This window comes from Solanum verrucosum, unplaced genomic scaffold, assembly GCF_900185275.1.
Source record: "Solanum verrucosum unplaced genomic scaffold, falcon-dt-bn FXZP01000118.1, whole genome shotgun sequence".
Lineage (NCBI taxonomy): Eukaryota > Viridiplantae > Streptophyta > Magnoliopsida > Solanales > Solanaceae > Solanum > Solanum verrucosum.
In genome coordinates, this window is record NW_026020568.1 from 851803 (window position 1) to 879181 (window position 27379).

The 27379-nt window shown below is 34.3% G+C and overlaps 3 protein-coding genes across 3 annotated transcripts; 1 reads left to right on the plus strand and 2 right to left on the minus strand.

The window, feature by feature from the left end:
* Positions 1-555: 555 nt before the first annotated feature.
* LOC125810449 (uncharacterized) lies at positions 556-1191 on the minus strand. The gene has a single exon (XM_049489928.1). It carries the CDS (start codon positions 1189-1191, stop codon positions 556-558), a length of 636 nt encoding a protein of 211 aa, XP_049345885.1.
* Positions 1192-7832: 6641 nt separating this feature from the next.
* LOC125810525 (protein translocase subunit SECA1, chloroplastic) lies at positions 7833-24287 on the plus strand. The gene is made up of 20 exons (XM_049489997.1): positions 7833-8263; positions 9806-9878; positions 10281-10487; positions 13324-13426; positions 13547-13727; positions 13948-14166; positions 14947-15060; positions 15179-15292; positions 18533-18700; positions 18867-19042; positions 19336-19402; positions 19490-19636; positions 20062-20157; positions 20477-20545; positions 20662-20763; positions 21135-21386; positions 21480-21547; positions 21769-21886; positions 23406-23645; positions 23775-24287. Exons 1-20 carry the CDS (start codon positions 7850-7852, stop codon positions 23907-23909), a joined length of 3063 nt encoding a protein of 1020 aa, XP_049345954.1. The 5' UTR covers positions 7833-7849; the 3' UTR covers positions 23910-24287.
* On the minus strand, positions 24140-25749 carry LOC125810538 (uncharacterized). The gene is made up of 6 exons (XM_049490014.1): positions 25555-25749; positions 25405-25452; positions 25264-25321; positions 24835-24948; positions 24435-24602; positions 24140-24348 (listed from the first exon to the last, which is right to left on the minus strand). The coding sequence occupies exons 1-6, from the start codon at positions 25647-25649 to the stop codon at positions 24289-24291; spliced, it is 543 nt and encodes a 180-aa protein (XP_049345971.1). The 5' UTR covers positions 25650-25749; the 3' UTR covers positions 24140-24288.
* Between the last annotated feature and the right edge of the window lie 1630 nt (positions 25750-27379).

A 27379-nucleotide genomic window follows, 5' to 3' on the forward strand; every position in this document is an offset into this window, starting at 1 on the left:
ATCTTCAGAAAAATAAAAAAATACATAATAAGAAGTATGAAACTTAACAAAAGAAAATTTTGAGTACGTGAACTTTTAAATAAGACATTAAAAACACATAACAACATTATTCATTTCCAGTTTAATTATCAATCTTCAATTGCGATCCCCAAAGAAGTCATCGGCTTCTAGATGAGTAATATCATCAAAAACATCATCTTTCAATGCTAAGTTTGCCTCAACATTCTCATCATATTTTTGAGAAGATCCTGCCTGAACATCATCTTTGAGAGTCAAATGTGACTCCACCTAGGCATTAGAAGAGGAGGCACCACCTTTATTTCCTTTTCTTTTGAAGGAATTTTGATACAACCTATCAAATTGCTCAAGTGCCCGACATTCATTTTTCCAGTGACCTTTAAGGCCACAACGATGAAAGTGATCACCCTTTCCTTTAGAAGGATTATTTTGAGAACCAACATTGTTCTCCCTTTTGTTATGACCACCACCTCGATGATTATTATATCGTCTTTTGCCCTTGCCACGCCCACGTACATTATCATGGCCCCAATTATTTTATCTTATTTCAGACTGACTGTGTGCATCTACCCCGTGTGCCTCCGGCAATGGAGCACTTCCAGCGGGACGGGTTTCATGATTTTTCATTAAAAGGTCATTATGCTGCTCAGCCACCAAAAAGCACGAGATCAGTTCAGAGTATTTCTGAAAACCTTTTTCACGATATTGTTGTTGTAATATCATATTAGAGGCATGAAAAGTAGTTAGTGTCTTTTCCAAAATGTCCTTATCTTTTATAGTTTCCCCACATAATTTCAATTGAGAAGTTAATCTAAATACAACAAAGTTATACTCAATTACGGTTTTATAATCTTGAAACCGTAAGTGCATCCACTCATAACGAGCCCTTGGCAATACAGTTGCCTTGAGGTGGTCATACCTCTCATTCAAACATATCCACAATTCAAGTGGATCTTTCACTGTTAAGTATTCAACCTTCAGGCTTTCATCAAGATAATGACGAAGAAAAATCATAGATTTCGCTTTATCCTGACTTGATGCCTTATTTCCTTTGATTATACAATCACCAAGACCCTTAGCGGTCAAGTGAATTTCAGCATCAAGTACCCATGACAAATAGTTCTTTCCAGAAATTTCAAGTGCCACAAATTCAAGCTTTGACAAATTCGACATGATGAAAACTATCATAAAATAATTGAGTTAATATTATGATGTTGGTTTGTTTATTATAAATGACAAATTAATACTTTAAATAATAAAGTATAGGATGAGTATAAAATATATTATATGCATGAACATTATTGTTAGGAAAAAAAAATGTAAACTCATGAAGTATTGAAACGGTAAGAGTTAAATATATTTTCTACTTGTTTTAAGTATTTATTACTAATTTCAATTAACGTCAAAGTTTAGTAATAATTTCAAGTTGTATTTAATACAATACTATATTCTTTATGACGCACAAAATGTATGACAAGAAAATACTTACGAGTATTCTAAGTATCATGCTATCATATTGCTTAGTATTAAATTTAGAGTTATAAGTTAGTAGCATAAATAACATAACAATATAAACTTGAAACGTATTGATTATTATGCCTAGTAAAGTATCATAATAAGATCTAAAGCAAGTTATGTATGCAGTAATTAAATTGTTGAACAAAGACTTATGTAAGTCCTATTAGATATGTTATAAACATATAAATTTATACATGACTCGGAAAGAAAATTGATTAACTTTTAGGAAAAAAGATAATTCCGAATTAAGTAAGTCTTAATTTGGTTACAAACTCGTGTTGATAACGTGTTGTAAAACAAGAGGAAAATATAAGAATACTAAACAATATAGGAAGACAAGTGGTGATGGAAAATATAAATCTCTTCAAGTGTATTTCACAAGGGTGAAAGACTACCCTTTTATAGGATATTCAAACAATCCTTTTACAACATTTGACAAATACGTTAGAATAATATTTAATTAATATAATAAATAGATACATTACGTTAGGAATAGATCAAGTGAAACATCCACCATTAAATGGATTTGTACAAATCCATTTAATATGGATGTTTCTTTTCATCAACCTAACGTAATGCATGTATTAATTTAATGTAAGAATTAAAGATTACTAACGTATTTTGGTTAAGGTAGTAAACGAATGATTTCTACCTCTTATAAAAGGGTCTTCTTCACTTTTAGCAAAAGAAATGATCTAAAAAATAAAAAAGGCAAACAAAATTCTTTAAAAAAAATTTGCAATTTTTATGAAGTTATAATAATAACAAAAAAAAAGTGATTTAAGGAAATAATATAAATAACATTAATGATGAGATTAAGGAAAGAGGTAAAAGAAATCAATAGCATTAATCATAATAGGAATTAAATATGGTCATTCTTGATATATTTTCTTACTTTTTCTAAAAAAATCAGTCTTTAGAAATTAAAAAAGAACTCCATAAATAAAATAAAAATTTGAGGCATATTTTATTTGGAAGAACAATTTTATTTAAGGGAAATTTCATAAATATTGATAAAATTTAATTTAAAAAATATAAAAACTTTAATAGAAATATAAAGAAAAAAAGTGATTTAATGAAACAATATAAATAAAATTAATATTGATGAGATTAAGGGAAGGAAGTAAATTAAATTAATAGCATTGATGATGGTAGGAATTAAATATTGTCATCTTTGATTTTTTTTTTTATTTTTTATTTTTTTTTAAAAATCAGTCTTTTGAAAAATTTCAATAAAAAAACTCCAACAAATAAAATAAAAATGTGAGGCATAATTCTTTTGAAAGAATAAATTTATTTTTGAGAAATTATTTTGATAAAAATATTAGTGAAATTGTCGAAAATGTTGATAAAATTTAATTAACAATAAATATAAAATAAAATAAACTTTAATTAAAGACACAAAAAGAAGACATAATAAAAGAAGAAAGAAATTAGTAAAATAAAGAAGTAGAAAGAAATAATGTCAGCAATAAATTTTTATTAGGTAAAGATAAATAAAAATATAAACTTTAAGTAAAGATACATAAAAAAATTAAGACAAAATAAAAAAAGAAAGAAATTAGTAGAATTTATTCTTCTCCAAATTTGATATAAATTTCATAAATAGATTAATTTTTTCTCCAAATAATTCTTCTTACCCTTTAAACACTAATCATTCTTACTACAAATTTTATATGAATTTCAAAACGATTTTTTTTTTTCTCAATAGTCATCTCCTATAGGAGGAAACAACATTCTTCCAAAAAGTCTTTTACTTTGAAGAGAAACTTTTTGTTACGTGAAATTTCTCCTTACACTTATATCTTCCGAAGGATCACAAAATATTCCTCCTTTCTATTTTCGTAAAGCAATCACAAGGCTAGAAATTAGTTGGTTATCTCAGCGGCATAATCAATATTCTTTCAAAAAGTCTTTTATTTTGAAAAGAAACTTTTGTTACATGACCTTTCTCCTTACATCAATATTTTCTGAAGGATCATGAATTCGTTGGACATTTCAGTAAAGGAATTTGATACTCATATATTCATTGTCATCGTCAGAAGAAGAGATAAAGTGAAGGAATCCATTGTTGTAGGGTATAAATACTCTAATATTTTTATTTTATAGGCGAAGTAAATATAAACTGTTACTAAAAATGAAAAGTTTTAGTCTTTTCATCTTCCAAATTTTAGTCTTTTCATCTTCCATTTACTTAAATGTGTATTAATGTGAGGAAAGTTTTAAAGAAACATGATTAATTGGGTAGTGTATTTAAATATTTTCAGTTTTTAAGAATACAAATAAATAATAGAAATCAAAGAAAAAATATCAACAAAAAAAAAAAGAGAAAAAAGATAAATAGGAGTAGATGTAATAGAGAGGTGTCACATCAGATTGTCTATATTCAGAAATTACTAGCAATTGTTAGAGGAATAAGAAAATTTTCAATTTTTCTTTTACCTAAACAATTTATTATCAGAACTGACAATACTCAGGTGTCAGGATTAATATCTAACAAGCTTCTTTCTGAACCTCAGTACAGGAGATTGTATCGATGGCAAGTTTTATTGTCATTTTATTCTTTTAAAATAGAATACATTAAAGGAGTTGATAATTCTCTTGCAGATTTCCTATCAAGAAACGTCCAATATGGACAATGGGTTATTAATTGAACTTCCAATTTCTTGGGTTTTTCCAAATTAAATATCATATTCTTCTGGAATTTGTGCATGTTGAATTTCTGCTCCTATAATTCTTGCAATTCCTGCACATTCTTGATCTATTTCGATCATTCCCTTATTTTTATAGACATTTCCATAATTTGAGTTAGTAACCATATATAAAGCCTGGTAATAAATGCTCATAATATGATTACCTGGTTTAAATAGGTCATTTCTTTTAACCTGAAAATGCAAGCTTAATGCATCATTAAAATCTGCATCTTTGAGTGATATACTATATTTGGGATAGTATATGAATAGGAGTTTGGTATAGGCTAGATTACCTTCTATTATACCAAGATTTCCTTATATATATATATATATATATATAGAGAGAGAGAGAGAGAGTTCAAATCTTCTAGACAATATGATTTGCGATTCTAAATCATGATTTCAATTTCTTTTAAATGTATAATTTGATCCATAAGTTTATATTTTACAAAAAAAGACTCATCCTCGACGTGAAAATTCGTAACATTTTGCAAAGAAAGACTCATCCTTGGTATGAAAATTCGTAACATGTGAAGGATTATATCAAAGAATACTAGTGACTATATTATTGATGATTAGTGAATCTTTATAAAATTCTATTTATTTGAAAAACTTTATAATCACAAATATTTATTTATAAAAAAACTTGCTAAATTTTGCTTTGGACAAGTTGTGGAGTTTTCATGTTTATGAAAAAAAAAATTAACTTAAGAGAATCCAAATTGAATGTCCAAAAGAAAACTTTAATTTCATATCATAATTTTAAATTATGACTTCATATCGCATATTCAATGGAGCCTTTAGCCCTCATTTTTCATGAGATGGGTTGGTATATAGTAGAAATAAAATTTAAAGTTATAAAAGAATATTTGAAAATTATAGTTATATTTAAACATGAAAATACAGTTATTTTTGCTCAGCAAAAATTTTAAATCCTATATTTCAAATTGATATAGTGGACTAATTTGATTTAATTTTCACATATCATATATATATATAAAAGAGAATCCTACGCCCGCCTACAGGCGCTACCACAAACAAGGATTCTCATTTAAATTTATTTATCACCAAAACTAGCCTTTCCTTTTCATGAAAAGTTGTGACTTTTATGAAAAGTTGTGACTTTATGAAAAGTTGCGACTTCTATGAAAAGTTGCGACGTTTAGGAAGAGTTGTGACTTTTATGAAGAGTTGCAACTTTTATGAAAAGTTGTGAGTTTTATGAAAGGTTGTGACCTTTTCGAAGGATTGTAACTTTTCCAAAGAATTGTGACCTTTCTGATAAGGCACAATAAACATTTGTTCACACTACCCTTTGTTTTCTATAAATAGAGCGATTTTCTGTCACTATTATTTGTAGGTTTTTTTTCGTTATAGGGTAGTCGAATTCAAATACATTAATTAAGCTTCTTATGAAGTTTGTTTCATTCCTCAAAGTTTTCTTCCTCATATTTCATGGAGCTTAATCTTTACTGTAAGTCATAGTGATTCATGTAACTATGGCAATTTCTTTTTACTATTTTGGTGACTTTTTTTAAACTCTGTTAGAAATTTCAGCAATCCCTTTCTACAGGTTTCTTCATATAAACAAAGAAAATTGGTTTTAATTGCAATGCGACATTACTACTCTTGCACCTCTCAGTCCACAACTCATAATGCTGTTGAAATGGTTCAATTCATTATATTTGGTTCTTTAGTAAATAAAACTTTTATTTCTGCCACTATGTAGGTTTTTTTTGCTATATGGGAGTCGAATTCAAATACATTAATTAAGCTTCTTATGAAATGTGTTTCATTCCTCAAAGTTTTCTTCCTCATATCTCATGAAGCTTAATCTTTTACTGGAAATCATAGTAATTCATGTATCTATTGCTATTTTGGTGACTTTTATGAACTCTGTTAAAAATTTCAGTGAGGATGATTGAAAATTTATCTTCTATTTTGTCTCTTTCTATAAGTTTCTTCATATACATTTTGGGAAAATTTCTTGTGGGTTGTTCTATATTTGCTAGCACACAACAACAAATATGTGATAACTAATACGGAACCAATGATGAAGTTTGTTAAAAGAACCAAACAAATTGTTCTCTTTCTTGCCACAGTTAGCATATTATTTTGATTATTCATTGTTAGGTCATTTTGTATGTCATTGCACCCTTCCTAGAATATTAGTATAGAGACAATTAGTCCACTTCTTTTATCGCAAGTTAACTAATTTGTCATATTTCTTCGTCTCTTCTTTTGGGCATAAAGAGATCAAGTTTTCTTGAAACTAACAAATGTCCAAAATACACTATAACAAAATTATTTTTTATCGGCAATAAATATGCACAGTAACAAATAGTGCTAGAGCCTTTACCGACATTAATTAATTGTTATTAGATTCAATGTTGCTATAGACTTTAGGTAGGGACATTTATAGAGAGTACCAAATGCCTTTAAAAATACATATTTAGTGATAATTAAGCTATTAATTGTCGTTAAAGATCAGTTTTGCCATAGTGATAACTCTTTCTTTTCATAAAGTTTTTTTTTTGTTTTTTTAATAAAGAGGTAATAACTCTTTCTTTTGGCTTCTTTCAATTGAATTTTTGAACTGTAAATTTGGATACAAACCGAAAGACTATCTTTTTGAAAAATATGTTAAGCAACATGCCTTTTTCTTCTTGATTGTTAAGAAAGTAAGGTTGTCTTTGTTATTATTTGTGGATATTTGTGAGTTCAAGTGCTCACAAAATTATGTTGTGAAATTTTTATATGTTATGTGTCAAAATTTTGGTTTAGAATATCTAGTTGTGAATGATGCCGCCTACTGCTTGGTTGATAATTACATTAATTCTTTGTAACTGCATAATATAACCATAACAATAACTATTGTTCAATTCCAAATAAGTTGGAAGTGGTGATATGAAACCTAAACAATAGTAATGACTATTCTGAGACAATGAGGAAAAACATTTATGATCCTAACAATTTTAGGCTCATAAGAAAGGAGCCGAAGGTCCTCCATTTGAATTTAATTAAACATGTTATTGTATGGACGTGATGTTCCACTTTACTTGAGAGTGTTGTTGTTCGAGGCTTTTTGGTCTCTTCTTTAACGTCTGATGTTGTTCTTTATAACTTCTTGAAATCTACAAAATTTCATTACTTCTGACCAACTATTTCCATGGAGATTTCTTAGACTTCTTTCTTATACTTAAATATCTATATGACTCATAACTTTTGTATAACAAAATCGAAAATTAAAAAAATATAGCACTTTAAGATTTTGGATTGCCTTAAGATAAAATGTTCTTAACAATGTAATGTATGTATCGAAAATCCAAATATTAGCAAATGATCATATGTAAACTTAATAAAATAGACCAATCTCGTGCGAAGCACGGATAATTTACCTAGTTATTTTAAATATTTGAGCCAAAATCTAGTGTTATTTGTGGGTATTAAAATCTTCGTTATTAAATTAAAAACACTTTTGGTTTGTTTGTTAGCAGTTAACACTATAGTATAAGTACACCATTGATGCCTTATCGGTTATCTCCTCATATAAATCCTCAACCCCTACTCTATTCTCTTCTCTTTCCTTGTATCTGTAACTTCAATTTCCAACCGGATAAATGGAGCTGGTGTTTTCGCCGCCGTCCGTTGACTGGCTGGCCACCGCTGTGAAGCGGCCCTCTTCCTTAGCTTACCGTCGTAGCACTGCCGATGACAAGGTCCGAGGTTTAATTGGCACTCGCAGCTGGCTGCGAGGAGGAGAGGAATCATTGAGGTTGCTTGGTTTTGAGCTGAAAAAAAGCCGGAGGAGGAGAATGATGACTTCAGTAGCATCTTTGGGAGGGTTATTGGGAGGTATTTTTAAGTCTTCTGATTCTGGTGAGTCTACTAGGCAGACGTATGCCGCAACAGTCTCACTTATCAATGGAATGGAATCAATGATGTCTTCTTTATCCGACTCTCAATTAAGGGAGAAGACAGCTGCTCTGCAAGAACGGACTCGCCGTGGAGATTCCTTGGACTCCCTTTTACCGGTGAGTTTTTAAAAAAATAATATTTTAAAATGGGGGTAGGGGAAGGGGAAGTGAGGGAGGAGATTACAAGGTGGGGAATCGAATCTCACTAACAAGGTGAAAGTTCATGTAGTCAACTAACTTAGCTAGGAAGATTCCCCACCGATGAGCTATTGAACCAACTCCAGTTGTATTTTGTACTTCCATTTTGCTCATCTTAGCTAAAGTTGGTGTGATGCCAGGGTGTTCATCGTTTAGGTGTATGAGCACCATGATTCGTAAAAATGTTATCTTTGATCCATCTGTCTCAATTTATGTTATTTTAGTCGCCCAGAAAAGAATTTATGCATTTTGGAAGTGGATATCATATACTGCTTTAGAGAAGCTGTAGCAGACTTAATGGCAAAATTGGCATCAACAAGTGGAAATAGTACCTTCTTTTACTTTTTGCAACATCTTCCTAAAGAGATGAAGCAAATGTTTCAACCTGACAAATACAACTTCCTAGTCTTAGGAGGAGATACGACAAATCCAAATTTTATTGTAAGTTGATTTGTTTCTCTTCTAGTTTGCTATGTGGAACTTTGCTGATATATCCTCATAATTATTTTTTTTGGATAAAATAATTAAATGGTTTAGAAGAAGATGCAAAGCTACAAAGTACAATGTGCAAGAAAGCTGCTCCAAACAGATAAATGATGTTAGCTTCGCAAAAACTTGTGAAACAGTCAAAATGGAACCCTACTACTCTACTGTACTAGAGATGGGGAACTAACAAAATCCAAAAAGTTATCCACACTATTTGCAGTGGCGATAAATGCCACATAAATAAACTAACTTGACATTTGGCTTTGAGAGTGCAAAAAGAGGTTGATACTCCATCAAAACATCTGTTGTTTCTCTCCTTACGTAGGCTCCAAAAAACTGCTGCTGGGATCTTTCTCCAGAACTTTCTGATGGATTTGTCTACTCTCCACAGTATCCAACTAGCATAGTCATCCTTCATGATGTAGGACATTACCCATTGTAGCCCAAGTATCGAGTAGGAAAAATGCCATAGACTAGCTGCTGCAGGGCAGTGCAAAATTAGGTGATTAACACTCTCATTGGTATGCTTGCACATGACACATCTGTTGATAAGGATTACACCTCTTTTCCTGAGATTGTCTTGTGTTAGGCATGCCTATCCTCATAGCTTTTTGGATAGGTTGTAAATAGTTGATCTGTTGGAGATTAGGTCAATGTCCCCCTCCTCTTTTATATTTTTCATTTAGATGAAGGACAATTAACTTGGTCAGCTAGATTCAAAATGTACAAAAAAAAAAAAAAAAAAGAAGAAGAAGAAAAGAATGACACAATTCTATACTTAGGAAAACTATAATTTTAAATTTAATGAGATTGATTTATAGCCACATAGATGTCTATGACTTGTTTAGAAGTTTCAAAGGCCTTCCTTTCTTTCTTAGAGGGAGGGACTGAGGGAGTATTATTTTTCTGATTTTTCTTTTACTGGAAATTGGAATAAGCTTTTGTAGCTGTGATTGAAGTACAATTTGTTTGCAGGAAGCATTTGCTATAGTCAGAGAGGCTTCAAAAAGGGTTCTGGGCCTTCGTCCTTTTGACGTGCAACTTATAGGTAAAAGTATCCTGACTTTTAATGATGTATAGCAGTATTACTTTTATAATAGAAGCTTGTCCTGTGAAATAACTAAATGTGAACATGTTCACCATATATTTAAACAGATTCCGGAAAGTGTTGCACTATTTGAGGGTAGCACATTTTTGTTTGCACATGATTGTATCTGTGAAAAAAAAATAAGAATAATAGAGTGTGATTGAGGACATAAGCTCCTATTTTATGTAGTGACTTTCCTCAACTATCTTACTCTCCTTTAATTAGTGATATAAATGGTATTTTCTTGTTCACGGTTTGCTTAGTTCATCATCAATTATATAAGAAACAGTTTCATATAAAATGAAGCAATTATTTAATAATCGTGCAAGTGATACACCTTTTTTCTTTCTCTTTTTCGTATAGGTGGTATGGTTCTCCATAAGGGAGAAATAGCTGAAATGAGGACTGGTGAAGGAAAGACTCTTGTTGCCATATTACCTGCTTATTTGAATGCGTTAACTGGAAAAGGAGTTCATGTGGTAACAGTCAATGACTACTTGGCACGCCGAGATTGTGAATGGGTTGGTCAAGTTCCCCGTTTTCTAGGGCTAAAAGTTGGCCTCATCCAACGTATGTTTCGGTGTCTTCCTCTATCGTAGATCTTCTTTTAATTATTTTTATCTTAGCATTCTTATCTTTAAGCTTGCAGCTCTTTCTATCACTTTTTATTTCTATTAGCTACATCGAAGCTCTAAAGTTTCATCCATTTGTGTGTTGAAATCAAATTCATCCATTGATGAGTACATGAGTACTCTCTAGCAGGATCAGTCTAGGTCTCTAAGCACTGAGAAAAGTGTCTTTGTTTACAGAAGCACAGGAGGGACACTAATATCTGAGAATTTGATAAGAATAAGAATGTACACCAGTTGAATGCAAGAAAGCAGGGTAAAATGTCAACCATTTGTGGTTTTAATCCTGATTTATGCATGTTATGGTGGATTTCATGGATTATGTTTGGAGTTAAATGAGGGGTGGAAGTTCAGAAGAAAAAAAAAACATAGAAAGAGAGCAGTGAAGTGGTTCCTTTTGTTCTCGTATAATATGAAAAGGGAGGAATAGAAGATTGTCCGAAGGAGGACAATAAAGGTTTTCCAGTAGCAAGAGCACTTCGTTTCCTACCAGAAGGTTGGGATTTTGAATCAATGAGGAAGGAGCGGGGTTTACCATATTTGAACAAAAATGGAAAGGTCGTAGGAACTAAAAGTTTTTTTGTATAATTTTGGGCCATACACAATAATCCAGCTGATATTGACTAATTGTTTAAATTCTCTACCTTCTGTATACATCTTGTATACCAGAGATTTTCCATAACATAAGTAAATTGTTAACTTTGTAAAAAGTTGTTGAGATTGTGGGGGGCGGGGGGATATCAAGCGTAGCATGGATGTCTTGCCAGAGAATAATGTGTTAGAGAGATGAAGACCATATTGGCAGTGCATGGTGAGAGTTGTTGCAAGCTCCTTTACACGGTGGAAAGAAGAAGAGAGAGGAAGGAGGAAAAACAATATAAAAAGCTACCCAACCCTCACCACACACTGTCATGGGTTGTTAGGGTGAAAGGGTCATCTTGTATGCTAATATCGGGATTATACCCACCCGTTCCCTTAGTATTTAAGTCATCCCACAAATCCACATAGAACAACCCAGTCTGTCATAATCTAGAGTGCTAGCAAACCGAACATGGATAAACCACTCGATCCTGAGTATAATCCTGTGGATCAAACTATTGTTAAGGGATTCATAGAAAGACATGCTAACTAGACACTCTGACCATTAACTACTCCCACTATCTCAATTTATGTGAAACATTTTCCTTTTTAGTCTGTTCCAAAAAGAATGTCACCGTTATATAATTAGAAACAACTTAATTTTGAAAATTTCCCCTTTACCCTTAGTAAAATGATTTATAGTCACTCAAATGTCTAAGGTTTGTTTTAGACCATAAATTTCAAAAGTCTTACCTTTTTTCTTGAACTTTGTGCATAGTCAAATGGTGTCACATAAATTGGGACGGAGGGAGTATGAAATACAAAATTAACGAGATATCCTTGACGTAAAATTTTAGTAATAAAAACTTGTCCACTTGCTTTAAAAGATAAAAAAAGGAAGAGAAAATCTATACTTAAAACCCGCTAAAACATACTGTCAAGCATGCATATATCAATAGAAATATGTTATTCTTCACGCTCAAGTGTTATATTTTTGCCTTTATCAGTATCTCAATTGTCTGAAATTTGGAGTTGAGCGACTCTTTTGTGCTCATATTTTCTGGTAAGATATCAATATTCTTCTTTACATGACAACTATATCTGAGACAAATAAAAAGAAAGGAATAGCTAGTCTAAGGTGTTGTAAATTGTGCTGATTTTCTGTTACTATGACATATTTTATTGTTTGTAAGCCATATATCGGTCATAACTTTTTATTTCACTTAGTTTTTCTGACATTTAACTTACAATCAGGGACGATAATCAATTCATACCAAAGAAACTGTATATCTTATATATTTTTTATGTTTTAAAATCTAACAGTTGCTCAACAAAATATTCTTTGAGTTAATTTCCAGTTTAAATTCCGCACTAATTTCACCTTAATATTTCTGGGCTAATTTTATTTAACAAAGTCTCTCCATGCTAATTAAGTGATACAGTTTGATGAGGCATGAAATTTAAGGTGGATTTATATGTTGGATGAAAGATAATCTTAAAGTATTATTGGAAATGTTAGTTTGATAGAAATTTGAATATTTATGTGAATCTAAATTCTCATGACTTTTGAAAGTTGATAAGTAAACTTATAGTAGAGTGGTACTCCTATTAAACATGATTGGGACATTCCAAAATGGAAGCAGTGCAGATGAAATGGAGCAGAAGGAGTAGCGTTCCTTTTTGGTTAATCAATATAAGTAAATTATGTTTTTTTTTAGTCAAAGAATAAGTTAACTTACCGAGTTATTGCATGATTCAATCTTTGTAATGGTGATTATTTGATTCTTTTAGCTTTTGTTCTTCTTTTCCTTTCCTTCCCTCGAGTGTCATTTCCATAAAACTCTAAAGGTTGAATATATTTCACATTTGACACGATGATCACTTTTTTTTTAAATCTTATATTATTGTTATTGTCTTTATATTTTTGGGTAGTCCATGTGATTTACTTTTTCTTCTTAAGATTATCAAGAAGTATAGCAAAATAATTTTTTACTTGCAAGGAGTCAAGGGCCACATTTGTCCTTTGTAGTTTCTAGTATCTTGTATTCTTACTAGCTTTGAATGCTGATTTTTTATCGCGAACCTTGGAATGCTAGTTTTTCGATTGCTAACCTTTGAATGCTAATTTGAAGTATCTGTAATGTCCTAGTTTCTGAGCAGGAGTTTCAGTAATCTAACTTAATTTTTGATTGGGCCAGAGAACATGACAAGTGAACAAAGGAGGGAGAATTACTTGTGTGACATCACTTACGTGACTAATAGCGAGCTGGGTTTTGATTACCTGAGAGATAATCTTGCCACGGAAAGTAAATCTTTTACTTTGTTATAGTTTGATATGTTTTGCTTAACGTTCTATGTGCTCTGAAGTTATCAGGATTTCCCACTTATTACTAGCCAAGTGATTGTGTCTTTTACTCTGCAGAGTGTGGATGAGCTTGTCGTGAGAAATTTCAATTACTGTGTGATCGACGAGGTTGACTCTATTCTGATTGATGAAGCCAGGACTCCCCTAATCATATCTGGACCTGCTGAAAAACCTAGTGATCAGTATTATAAAGCTGCTAAGGTAGCAGCTGCCTTTGAGCGAGATATTCATTATACGGTGAGAATTGAATTCTGCCAGATGATATATCCATTAACCAATAGGATTTCAGCTGTTGCTGGAAATTCTCATTTAGCTAGACATTTGACCAGGGATCTTCCGCTATGACTTTATATTCTTGGTTACTCTCCCGAAACAATAAGTACATACAGGAACATAATATTCTTGTTTGTTGCGATTTGCAAACCAGTTTAATTATATACTCCTACTGCAATTGCAGGTTGACGAAAAGCAAAAAAATGTCTTACTGACAGAGCAGGGTTATGCGGATGCTGAGGAAATTCTGGATGTGAAAGACTTGTATGATCCGCGGCAACAATGGGCATCATATATTTTGAATGCAATAAAAGCCAAAGAACTTTTTCTTAAAGATGTGAATTACATCATTCGCGGGAAGGAGGTTCTTATAGTGGATGAGTTCACTGGCCGAGTCATGCAGGTGACTTAATTTGCTTCAAGTGTTTTAGTTTGACCAAGATAAGTAATTGAAGAAATTAAAAGAAGTTCTATATCTAATTTATAGCATAATGTTTAGGTACAATTGTGTCATTCCTATTTCAAAAAGCATTGATTAAGCTGTTAGATGCAAATTTTATTGAGACCCATCTCCCACTATTCTGGTACATGAGCATGCCATGGTATGTCTTAGGGTGAGCGACAGCGTAACCCTCATCCTCCTTTTACATGGGATGCATGATGGGTGGGGTGGGGTGGGGAGATGTGCTGATGCAAAATAGAAGATGGCAGCAGTTTGTCTGGTCACTAGCTCAGAAGTTCTTACCCTTTATTTTAACATGAGCTCTACTAATCAATTGCTCATACTGCATGTTTTGGACTTCGGCTGTTTCATGTCATCACCAATGAATGCCGTCAGATTCATTGCATTGGATTAAAGTTTTAGCAGTATTCTATTTATTAGGTTATTGTTACTTCTTCTTTTTTTTTGAAGTTGCACTACAGTAAAACGTATGAATCTGCATGTACTGAAGCCACATGATTCTACTTTTGTCTTAACATTGTATGTGAAAGTGCCCATCTTAGCACAGATAATTCCCATAACGTAATGTCAGTGGATTGCCAACATCTGTAATACTGTAGGCTTATGTTTTCCTCTAACCTGCATGCGGTGCTCTTCAAAGTCATCTAGCATCTCCTAACTGAAGACTGGTGATTAGCCTCTTAACGACATATGCATTTACAGTCAATTATATGTTTTCAGGGGAGACGTTGGAGTGATGGACTTCACCAAGCAGTGGAAGCGAAGGAAGGCCTACCCATTCAAAATGAAACTGTAACCTTAGCATCAATTAGCTACCAAAACTTCTTTCTGCAGGTTGGGTTCCCTTGGCAGATTTAGTACATCCCCATTCTGTTAAGTTCGTCCTGGGTTTTAATGATATCTGTCATTTTCGGAGCTAAAACTTGTGATATTTGTTTGGATGAGCTTGTAGTTCCCAAAGCTTTGTGGCATGACTGGCACTGCTGCAACAGAAAGTGCAGAATTTGAGAGCATTTACAAACTCAAAGTAACTATGGTGCCTACAAACAAGCCAATGATAAGAAAGGTAAGTCTTATTAAGGCTTCCACTTTAATGATTTTTCTTCACTCAACGCTTTCTTTCTTATTATGTGAACATGAAACTCAGAGGTAATTAGCTGCAACATGCATCAACTTTCCATGTAAAATATGTCTATGTATCCTAAGTAGGAACATGATGGTAGTAACATAATTGGCATGTTAGAATTATTGCTCTCGCTGTGTGCATGCGGTTGCCTGAAATGTAGCTGCTATGGCAAATAGCTGATGGCCTATGCCACAAAGCTGTCCAATTGGCCCTGTGAATAATTGGCTGAGCATTGAAAAGTGGTCAATCTATTTGGACTCAGGGCCTGGCCACAGCATCCAATGTTAATTCGGTGAAACAAGTTTTGAGTCAACACCAGTCATGATATTTCTCGTAATGATGCTGTATGCAATTGAATGACCATACAGGGAATGTATTTTTCAACCAAGTATGTTGAAATGAGGGTGGCTGTCTAATGAGTGCTAGATTGATGGTAATGGGTAAAGGGGAAAAAGAAGGAGGTAATGTAAATGTGCTGTTTTATTGAGCTAAAGACATAGATGGTAGAAGAAACATTGTGGTTTTGAGCTTCCAATGTATAAGAGGCAATAGCAAATAGCTTGTGCATTTCGATGGTGCTGGAGATGATATATAAAGAAAAATTGTGATTTCAAATTGTATTTTTGCTGAGTCTGTGGAATGGTAATTTTGCTCTGAACTTAACAGGTAGTGTGGAAATTTATGTATTCCTATGCTCCTTAAAATTTCATTATACAATTACCAGGCTGTGCTAGGAATTTGTGTATCCCTATGTTGCTTGAGATACTGAGAAGCGAAACACATTATATGTACTGCTTCAGAGTACCAATAGAGGTGAATTGAGAGGGAGAAAATGACAATATGAATAAGAAAACAGTAGCAATGTCTCGAAGTGTTTTAGTTGCTGGGAAGGACCTTAAAAAGGTTTAGAGCATTTAGACCTAAATTGCGGTAGGTACAAATGAGAGTATTCCAGTTCTTTAAGAACAATGGAGGCTAGCTGCTGATGAAAAATTACTGTAATAGATGGACTACCAATCCAGTGAATACACCTTATGGGGTCAGTGTATGGAGAGCTATCAGGAACCTATGGCCAACAGTATTGAGAAAGACTTCTCTTAAGGTGGGAAATGGTAGGAAGGTGCGTTTCTGGAAAGACATTTGGCTGACCTATTTGGCCGACTCATGAGCCATTGCAGCATACATATACAGATCTCCTTATTCTATGCCAGAAAAAAGAGGCATTAGTGGGAGAAGCTTGGTCATCACAGGAGTGGAACTTGAGCGTCAGAAGATACCTTAATGATTGGGAGGTGAGCAGGGTTGCAGACTTCTACAACACCTTAGCACAATCAAAGGGACCTTTGAAGCTGAGGACAGTATGTGGTGGCAAGGTGATAGTCAAGGTAAGTTCTTTGTCAAGATAGCATATAGAGAACTCAATATAATTAACAATCAGGAGAATTGTTGGCCTTGGAAAATAATCTGGAAAATTAAAATTCCATACAAAGTGGCCTATTTCTCCTGGTTGCTGACTTGCTGGCCAAAGAGGTAGTTCTGACCCAAGACAACCTAGCTAGAAGGAGGCCTCAGCTGTGTTTTAGATGTAATCTATGTGGGGAGCATGCAGAGACTATCAAATCCTCTCTTTCTCCAATGGCCCTGGTCAAGCCAATTGTGGAGAATTTTCATCAATTTGAGGCGTATCAGATGGGTAATGCCAGGAAGGGTTGGCTGGTTTATTAGACAATTGGAGTGTAGAGGGGAATCTGTCTAGTCAAAAAGAGAGATGGGAAATTATCTCAGTTTGCATTTGATGGACAATGTGGAAAGAAAAGAACTAGAGATGCTTTGTATACAATGGAGCTCTATTCCGAAGATGAACTGTTTAGTTTTGTACTACTGTTCGTGTAAACAGGAACTTTTAGAAGATGCTGAGCCTATTTTTGATGTCATATAAATCTGAGGCTGCTGCATCTTTTCTTGTTTTTGGCTCACCCTTCTAAATTTTTGGGTGGCTTCACAACTTGTTCAGTCTTCTTTTACAATAAGAAAATGTTACCTTCCTCAAAAAATAGAAAAGAAAATCCCCAAGAATTTGTTTTGGTGTGAGAAAAAACAGAGTTAAATCTGCACGCAGGTATAGTGTATGCTACATGTCTAGCTTGAAGTGTATTAATTAAGTAGCTCTATTATGCTAGGGAAAGTTAGTACAACAAGCTTAACAAAATAGGTAAAAGAGAGAATTCATAGATGACCCGAAGGTAATGTTAGAGAGGGGAAATTAGGTAAACTGTTAATGTGCAATTAGAACCCAAAAGTTTAATGTACATGCAGGTAAAACGAAGGCCACATATCTTGAAATCTATTAACAGATTATTCCAATTAGCTGTTAATTGTTATATCCTAAAAGTACATTATTTTCAACGGATAGGTGTATGGGACAATTGCACCATCTCAACTATACTGGATAGTGGGTATTGGCACTTCTGTTTGCATATATGACAAGTCATTGGAACTTTAGGGTATTAAATTACTTTTATGGCACAATTCTCGAGCAACTCACCACTTGCCACCTCAAGCTACTCTTCATTTTGTGTTTTTTCTCAAGATAATATTAAAGACAAGTTTGACATTTAAATATTGTGTTCAATGAGGCGATCAAGCAAACATGTAATGTGCCAACTATGGAATTTTCTAAGGTACAGAAAATCGAGATGTGATGAAAACAAGTGTATGATAATCTTAAGGTGTTTTGCGCTACCAAAGAATTTATTCATCACCAAAGAACTCTAACTTCAAAATATTTGGGGTTTCTGTCTGCTATTGACTTTCTATAGATCATGGTGAGCTTCTATGCTGCGCAAGCTCAGTAGTTTACCTTTTTCTGGGGAGCAGGGGAGTTCTAGCTGAAGATTGATGGAGGCAAGTTGCCATATTGTCTTGATAGTGGTTAACCATTACTGAGGTTTTTAGTCTGATTCTGTTAGCAACTATTTGGATAGATTTTACAATATGGCTTCTTCTCAATCTTAGTGGAGAAGTCTTTTAATGATTGCGAAGAATAGACAGTGAACTGTTAACTTTTTCATGAATGGCATGGATATCAACCTGAAAATGTATGTGCTCTTAGCGTTGCTAGTCCATATGTGAAATTTTCATCTGTGAATAATATTGTCTTCTTCTTTTCCCTTTTTCTAGGATGATTCCGATGTAGTCTTTCGTGCAACTTCTGGCAAATGGAGAGCAGTTGTTGTAGAGATTTCTAGAATGCATAAAATAGGGAGACCTGTACTGGTTGGTACAACCAGTGTTGAGCAGAGTGATGCACTGTCAGAGCAGTTGCGTGAAGCTGGGATCCCCCATGAGGTGAGCTCTAAAGTTTGAATATGACTTGAAAGCGAGGATTTTGAAAATTATGGTTTCCTTTTCATGCTGATTTTTCTTATATTGTTTTAAACATATATTGGGTACTATCAAGTGCCCCAAGTTTGTTATTCTCTAAAGATTTTTTAATAGACATTGTTTGTCCAAGGTTCTGAATGCTAAACCAGAAAATGTGGAAAGAGAAGCTGAGATTGTGACACAGAGTGGGCGTCTTGGTGGAGTTACAATTGCAACTAACATGGCAGGTCGTGGTACAGATATAATTCTTGGTGGTAATGCAGAATTCATGGCAAGACTGAAGTTGCGAGAAATATTAATGCCGAGGTTGTTGCTCCATGGATAATTTTTGTTCTCATGAATTGTCAATATATGCACAGTTTAATGCTATTGCATTAGAATTAGAAATCTTTTCTCCCAAGAGAAATATGTTGGTATTCATTATAGCAGTTGGTGGCATATGGAATTGGTGTTGTTCCCTAATTAATTTGTCATTTAGAAAAATTAATACTAGTGTATACTATTATGGATGGAAGCACCGGGCTAATGTGAACTATTTTCTTCAATATGCCATTGCTTCAAAGTATTACAATGTTTAGTGAATAATATGAATGTTGCAGAGTTGTCAGACCAGCTGAAGGAGTTTTCGTCTCTGTAAAGAAACCTCCTCCAAAGAGGACATGGAAGGTTAGTTCAAGTCTGATTTGTAAAGCAACTTCAGAAATATTCTTTAGTTGTGATCACTACAAAATTGATATTCACATAATCATTCAGGTTAGTGAAAGTCTATTTCCATGCACACTATCCAAAGAAAAGACCAAGCTGGCTGAGGAAGCTGTAGAAGTTGCTGTCAAAATGTGGGGTCCGAGATCGTTGACAGAACTAGAAGCAGAGGAACGATTGTCTTATTCTTGTGAAAAGGTGAAGTTAAAATAAGAATTTATTATACTGTTATTATCTTTGTCTTGACAAGGAGAAAAAAATAGGAGTAGATATATATGGCATGGGCTGGAGATATAGCCTGTTGGTATTCTAAACTTTAAAACAAGCAGAGTTATTCTTATGTCCAATGGGGATAACTAGTCCATAGCAAGTTGTGCTTTACAGAGGAAAATCCTACATGGAAATGGAAATCATTAATAAGCTGAGATTGTAGCATATTAATTATTCCAAGCTCTTCAAAATCCAACTTGATAAAACACCTTCCTAATATTTCGAACTACAAAAATACGTTCTTACATTTTCCTTCTACTGTTTGGAGAGATACAATGACTCAAGCATATTTTCCAAAACAAATAAGTAGAATCTATTGTTTTTGATTACTCAACATATAATTTTTGTCACAGGGTCCTGTTCAAGATGAAGTAATTGCAAAGCTACGCAGTGCTTTTCTAGAAATTGTCGGAGAATATAAAGTCTACACTGAGGAAGAGAAAAGGGAGGTAGTTTAGTGATCCTTTAAATTATCTTGGGTATTCCTTTTTCATTTCGAACTATATGTATACTTCTGAAATTTCCATTTCATATATTACCGGCATTCAGTCCAAGCATGAACCTCTCTTTGTTTCTGCTGCTTAAATGTACTGGACATACATATGATTCTGTGGCGCACAACTTCTACCTCACTCCAATATAAAAGAATCGCTTTCCTTTAAAAAGTAGCTCTTGCCTTCAGTTTGACTCATTTATACCCTAGAAAGTGTCTTCTCCTTTTCCCTTTGATAGGATAGTCTTCTGATTTATTTATTTTGACGTGCAAAGGTTATTTCGTCTGGTGGGCTCCATGTGATCGGGACTGAACGACATGAGTCGCGGCGAATTGACAATCAGGTACTATTTTGACATTGCTATTGCAGTACATTGGTGCAAAACCAATTAGTGCCTTTTCATCCCATTGTCTGTACCATTCCATTGGAGATTTGATTGTAATATTTATATGCACGAAGCTGCGTGGTCGAAGTGGTAGACAAGGAGATCCTGGAAGTTCCCGCTTCTTCCTTAGTCTTGAAGACAACATATTCCGTATATTTGGTGGGGATCGAATTCAGGTAACTTATTGTGTGCTCTACGTATTATGTTTTTTTCTTTTAACTGTGGTGAGGCCAGCTTGCACTCACCTGTCGATTAATTCCATGGAGTACTCGCTACCTCCCACCGACATAGATACCAGATAATTTTGTCCACCAAGGTTTGGACAGATGGAAAGCAATCACCTACTGTTTTCACGTTGGGATTTGAACCTGTGACCGTTGGCCACTTCATGGTTCTTCATGTAAGACATTATTATGTTTATGATGTCCCCCAAGGTTTGGACAGATGGAAAACAATCACCTACTGTTTTTACATTGGGATTTGAACCTGTGACGTTGACCACTTCATGGTTCTTCATGTAAGACATTATTATGTTTATGACATCCAGGGGATGATGAGAGCATTTAGAGTGGAGGACTTACCAATTGAATCAAAGATGTTGACAAAAGCGCTCGATGAAGCTCAACGGAAAGTAGAAAATTACTTTTTTGACATCAGGAAGCAATTATTTGAATACGATGAGGTATTGAATAGCCAAAGAGACCGGATATACAGCGAGAGAAGAAGGGCCCTAGAAGCTGATGACCTCCAAGCTCTCCTTATTGAATATGCTGAATTAACAATGAATGACATCTTGCAGGTACATAAATTTTTTAATTTCCATACTCTAAAAGTTAGTTCTTTTGCATATGAATTTGTAACAACTGTTTTCTTTTCTGTTTGAATGTAACAGGCAAATATTGGTTCTGATGCTCCAAAAGAAAGCTGGGATCTTGAGAAGCTTATTTCAAAGCTGCAACAGTAATGATCTCGTGACGACTCTTTACTGTGTCTTTTTTTCATGAATTCATTCATTTTTCGGCATTTGTGAATCAAAGGAAAGGATTTGGTATTTAAAGAGTGCCGTAACCAGTTGCGAGCTTCATGTTCCCATAGTTCTTCTCACCTATCCTACATTTCACCCATATTCTGAATAGTACTGTCATATTACGATTCTACTCTGAGCTACTTGACCTTCACAGGTATTGCTATCTGCTGAATGATTTGACACCTGATTTGTTGGCGGCTAATGGTTCTACTTATGAGGAATTGCAGCAGTATCTTCAGCTACGTGGACGTGAAGCATATCTCCAGAAGAGGGTCAGTTTTCTTTGGTTATACTTCCAATTTCCTTGCAGCTCTTACTTCCACTTAGGTTGAGTGTCTTGCAAGATGAACATAATTAATGGATCCTATCGTCAAGTATTTAAAACACCCAAGCATTTAAAACGAAAAGGTTGGTTGGAAGAGGTGGAGTAATGCCTACTGGGCATTGACAGAGTAGGGGGTTAAGGGGATCAGGTATGGAGATGAGGTGAAAATTCTCATCCCTTAAAAAAAGGTCATTTCACATAACCTGTTAGACCTGCTTGTGATGGGAGATCTCTCTTTCCTTTTTTCGCCCCCATGTCACCACCCTTATGTTTAAATCCAGGTCAACTTAATATCAATTCGAAGGAACATGAAAGTAATTCTCACTTCTCCCAAAAACTAGTATTCTGTTGTGGACCTAACACCTTTTCTAACAAATTGTGATTCCAGATGGCACAGTTCACCCAATTTAGTAAGTACCACTGGCAGAGGTCCTAAGTGTTTAGTCTCGCCACACACTTCAACAGAATCTTTCAAGTGGAAAGTGAATCAGAACCTAAATTAAATGAATACAACTCTTAGCCTTTAGTAGTTCACACAATTCTAAAATTCATTTGTTGGTAAGGAATAATATTCACTCCACATCAAGTTGAAATGTGGAATAGCCCTTAAAATTCATTTTATTTATTTTTAAGGGAGTCCTTCCTGTGCCTGAATTTTACAATCATTAGATAGTTTCGGCCATCTCGTAGGATGCATGTTGTCAAGGTGAAAATGGAAGAGAAGAGAAGGGTGGAGGAGAAAACTACCTCAAAGTCCAAATGCTTTCTTGCACATCTACTCTGCGTGATAAGAGTGGTTGCTATAGGTTGATGCTCAACATGAAATAGTCTAATTACAAACGAATCTTTTGAAGGATACAGTTGATTCACATGGTCAACCTAGACTATCTTGTGAAGAGGTCTAGTTGAATGACTTTTAGGGCATCAAACAGAAATTGTTCTGGGAACTGGCCAAGATTAGTACCTTATTGGTTCAGATTATTTCACATGTTTTTGATCAAATATTATTTCATCAGATTAGTATATCACAATAGTCTATGGTCAATACATTAAAAGTTCCTCCTGACCTTGGTAGACACTAGACGGTACATGTTGTTGGTGGGAGGTAGCAGGTAATTCGTGGAATTAGTCGAGGTGCGCGGAAGCTGTCCTGGACACCACTGTCATAAAAAAAAATTACATAAAAAGTTCCATTTTCTTGACTCTAGACAGGCAGTACTGCAACCAAACTTGTCAGTTTTGTTGAACTTAAATAGTAATCCTTCTACATACTCAGATTAGATTTTGATAATCAACACCAAAAATGCACTGAGAAATGAAACAGGCAAAGAGAAACCATATACAATTATTAGGACATTTGTGAGCTCCGTACTCTCCATTTCAGCATCTCTTTGATATTTTGGAGTATTGAATTGCTTCTTCGTTTCCTTTCCTCTTACTTTTGGATATTCATTCCTATCGTTTAGGATATTGTGGAGAAAGAAGCCCCAGGTTTGATGAAAGAAGCAGAGAAGTTTCTAATATTGAACAACATTGATCGCCTGTGGAAAGAACACTTGCAAGCACTCAAGTTTGTCCAGCAGGCTGTGGGGTTACGAGGTTACGCACAAAGGGATCCACTAATAGAATACAAACTTGAAGGGTACAACCTTTTCATTGAGATGATGGCACAGATCAGGAGAAATGTCATATATGCTGTTTATCAAGTTAGTATCCTGACTTTTGAGATCTTCCAATCTTCAAGAAATTTTGTAGAGGATGCAATATTTTCGTTCACTCCTCCCACTTAACCAAATTTATATACCTGATTTTTATTATTTGTTTTCTTTTGTCAGTTTAAACCAGTCATGGTGAAGCCTCAAGACCAGAAAAAGAGTGACAAGGTGGACAAAGCCAACACAAATGGGAGGGGTAGTAATGGTGCTACCAATCCATCTCCATCAGCTATTAGCTCACAGTCTAGTGCCTAAGGCATTGTTCTGGAACCGACAGTTTTGGGGAGAGCAGAAGACATATGCGATAGATTCTTTCACCAACACATAATTCTGAAGTGCAGAGCAACCCAGATGTCACTTGCAACTGGAAATATCAAATAAGGTACCCACGGGACCGATACATTGTGAATCAAACAGCCTAATCTCAGCTTAGATTAAGATATGAAATTCAGTAGGCCTCTGCAACGTGGTATCGTTCAGCATGATTCCTTGATGTACATGTCATTGTAAAGAAGATAAAAGCTTCTTGAAATTACATATTACTTCACTTTTACAAGGTTTGTAATCAAAAACTAGATACACCTTCACAATACACTATTGATCAATGTCTCTGTATGAAGCCTCATTGCAATAGTCATTCAAAATTGTGGAGTATTTCAGTGCTGATAAATTGATTAAACTTGTTTCCTTTATCCTGCATGGAGCATACCATATCACACATTTGAAGTTGGAAAAGTCCAGTTCAATATCCACAGGAACAAAGAAGCTGAATTCCCTTACCTTAACACCAATGGCAATTGCAGTTTTAAGTTTAACCAGTTCACCCAATCTCAAAGAACCTCTTTTCTTGTCTTTGACGAATACAACTGGTACCTTCTTTGAACTAGCCAAGCTTTCCACATGTTTGGTCAGCAACCGCGGATGACAATCAGATGCTATTAGTATAACCTACATATCCACAATGTCAAAGAGGTTTAACAAATTAATGCATCATACCAAAGAACATGCTATCCTGTAGATACAGAAAACATGTAGGCATTGAATTGGAAGAATACAGAACTACAATGTAGAATTGACACTTTGAAGCTCAATCATATAGATCCAACAGGAATTTTTAAGGCAGGTTGAAACCAAATGAAAGTGAGGATGCAAAAAGTTCATGAGCAGGCGAGCTAAAAACCTGAAGTCGAGTTGAATGCATTTTAAGGGATAGTGATGAGCGTTCATTAGCAGGAATGGGGGGCATTCTCTCAAGCACCCGCGTTACTTCATTCACCCCTACTGAAAACTGTTGCTGCATAAATATCAGATCGGCAACTTGAGTATGAGATGAAAATTAGCATCCTATATAATGGTAAACCGAAAAAAAAAAAAGAACTTATCCTTTTGATATAAAAAAAGTTAACTGTGAGTAATAAGGTCTATATGAAAGTCGAAAAAACATGAGGTCTCGAATTCAAATTTTAGTGTAGATAGAAAATTTCTTAATTGCGAGTGATACTTCTTTCATAACCATTGATAATTCATCTTCTTCCTTGAGTGGTGGACCACAATTGGGGCTTGAACTATACAGCTCAAAAATAAACTCGGTAGGAGGGTAGGAACCAACCTTAAGCCAAAATTTCTCAGGTAAAGATATGTCGGATTTTCTGGCTGTGGCTATCTCCCTGCGGCGGGGCATCGTTAATATCTTGCGGCAGAGAAAAAAAAAAGCGACAAGTTGAGAAATACGAACGACGGATAAATTTACCTCTTAATCGCCGTGAGGAGACGGTCCAGAACTTCACCTTCATAGCAACTGGATTTATATTTATTGGTACATAAAAACCGCAGCGATTAACCAATTGACTACTCTCAATCGAAAAAAAAAAGAGAAGAGAATAATGATAACGAGGTTTACATTGTCGGTTGCCGGAAAGAATGGCGGCTAACGGAGACTTTCTTCTCCTCTTCTCCTGTGACTATGGTTGTAGAAGCAGCCATTGGCATACTCATCTTCCTAACTCTCGCCCCCTCAGTTGCCGCCTACAGAAAATTCAGCTGCTATTTGTTGGACCATGGGCTTTGCTTTTGGATCCCACAAGGGAAAGTTTAAGGGAACTTTCACTTATAGTCACTCAAAAATAGTCTAATTACTCTTCATAGCTATAGTTTGATAATTACAATTCGTAGCTACATGTTATATGGAAGAGAGAGGCGAGCGAGACTGGGAGAGAGAGAGGAGAGAGGCGAGAGAGAGGGGGCAAAGAGTGGAGAAAGGTGAATTGTATATGTATATAGGTTAGATAATTGTATATTATACATATATATTTGTATATATGGCAAGAGAGATTGGGAGAAGGAGGAGAGAGGCGAGCGAGATTGGGAGAGGGAGGAGAGAGGCGAGAGAGAGAGGGCAGAGTGGGGAGAGAGGTGAATTGTATGTGTATATATGTTAGATAATTGTATATTATACATATGCAATTGTATATATAGCAAGCGAGATTGGGAGAGGGAGGAGAGAGGCGAGCGAGATTGGGAGAGAGAGGAGAGAGGCGAGCGAGAGAGGGCAGAGAGTGGGAGAGAGGTGAATTGTATATGTATATAGGTTAGATAATTGTATATTTACATAGTATTTGTATATTCTGACGAATTATACATATACAAACATGACTAATTATACAAACTCGAAGTCAATCCGCGTAATTAATGTATAATGTTAGTTGTGAGTGGTAATTATAGCAAACTATAGCTATGATGAGTAATTAAGTAGTATAAGTTTGCTTAATTGCGTAATTTTCCCAAAGTTTAATCATTTGGGGCATAATATATAGATATGTCTTTTAATTTAGTTTCAATTGTTATCTAAGTTTTTCAACTTTTAATGTGCATAATTAAACACTTAAGTTTATATAAAATTAGACAATTAAACACATGTGACCTAGATCGGCATGTAAGATACATGTGTTTACTTATTTAATTTTGAAAAAATACATAATTACCCCATTAAAGTAAAAGACCTATTTTTTTAAAAAGACACTTCAACTTTGTGGGGGTCCTAGTACCCCTTAAACAATTTTAAAATGTTGTAAATATCCCATTTTTCAGCCACCCTCAATTGCAAGAAAAGAAGTGTAATCATGCACCAGTTATTATCTGTCATGTGTTTATTTTAATTTTTAATTTTATTTTCATTTTTGTTTTTTCTTATTTTATTAACTTTATTTTCTTTTTCTTTTTCTCTTTCTTCATTACCCTCTGATCTTCTTCAGTCCTTTATCACCAAGAATCCTCTACGTAGACGCCATCTTCGTCAATCCTCCGGAGTAGTCTTTATCACGTCACTATTATAATACCATTTTCACCATTAATATCATCAAATTATTGTTAAATCAAAAATAAAATTACTAATGAATTATAAGTTGAAAATTAATAATCACTTCCAATCTACCATCTCTTTTTCAAAATTATAACAATTATGCAGCGGAAATCCATTACGATGAAGGTAATGGAATTCTATAATACTCTCAAATCGAAGAAATTTCTTTATTTACATGCAAAAGAACTGAATAACAATTTATTTATTTAAAAAAGGAACAATGTTATCAAGGAGGCTTACAATTATTATTATTTTGGAAAAAAATAAGGGCAAAAGAAGGAAAAAGAACAAAGAGAAGCAAGAAGACAAGGAAAAAAATGAGCGAAGAAAATGGGTCTTCTAAGTTGAAGAAGATACAAAAGAGGTA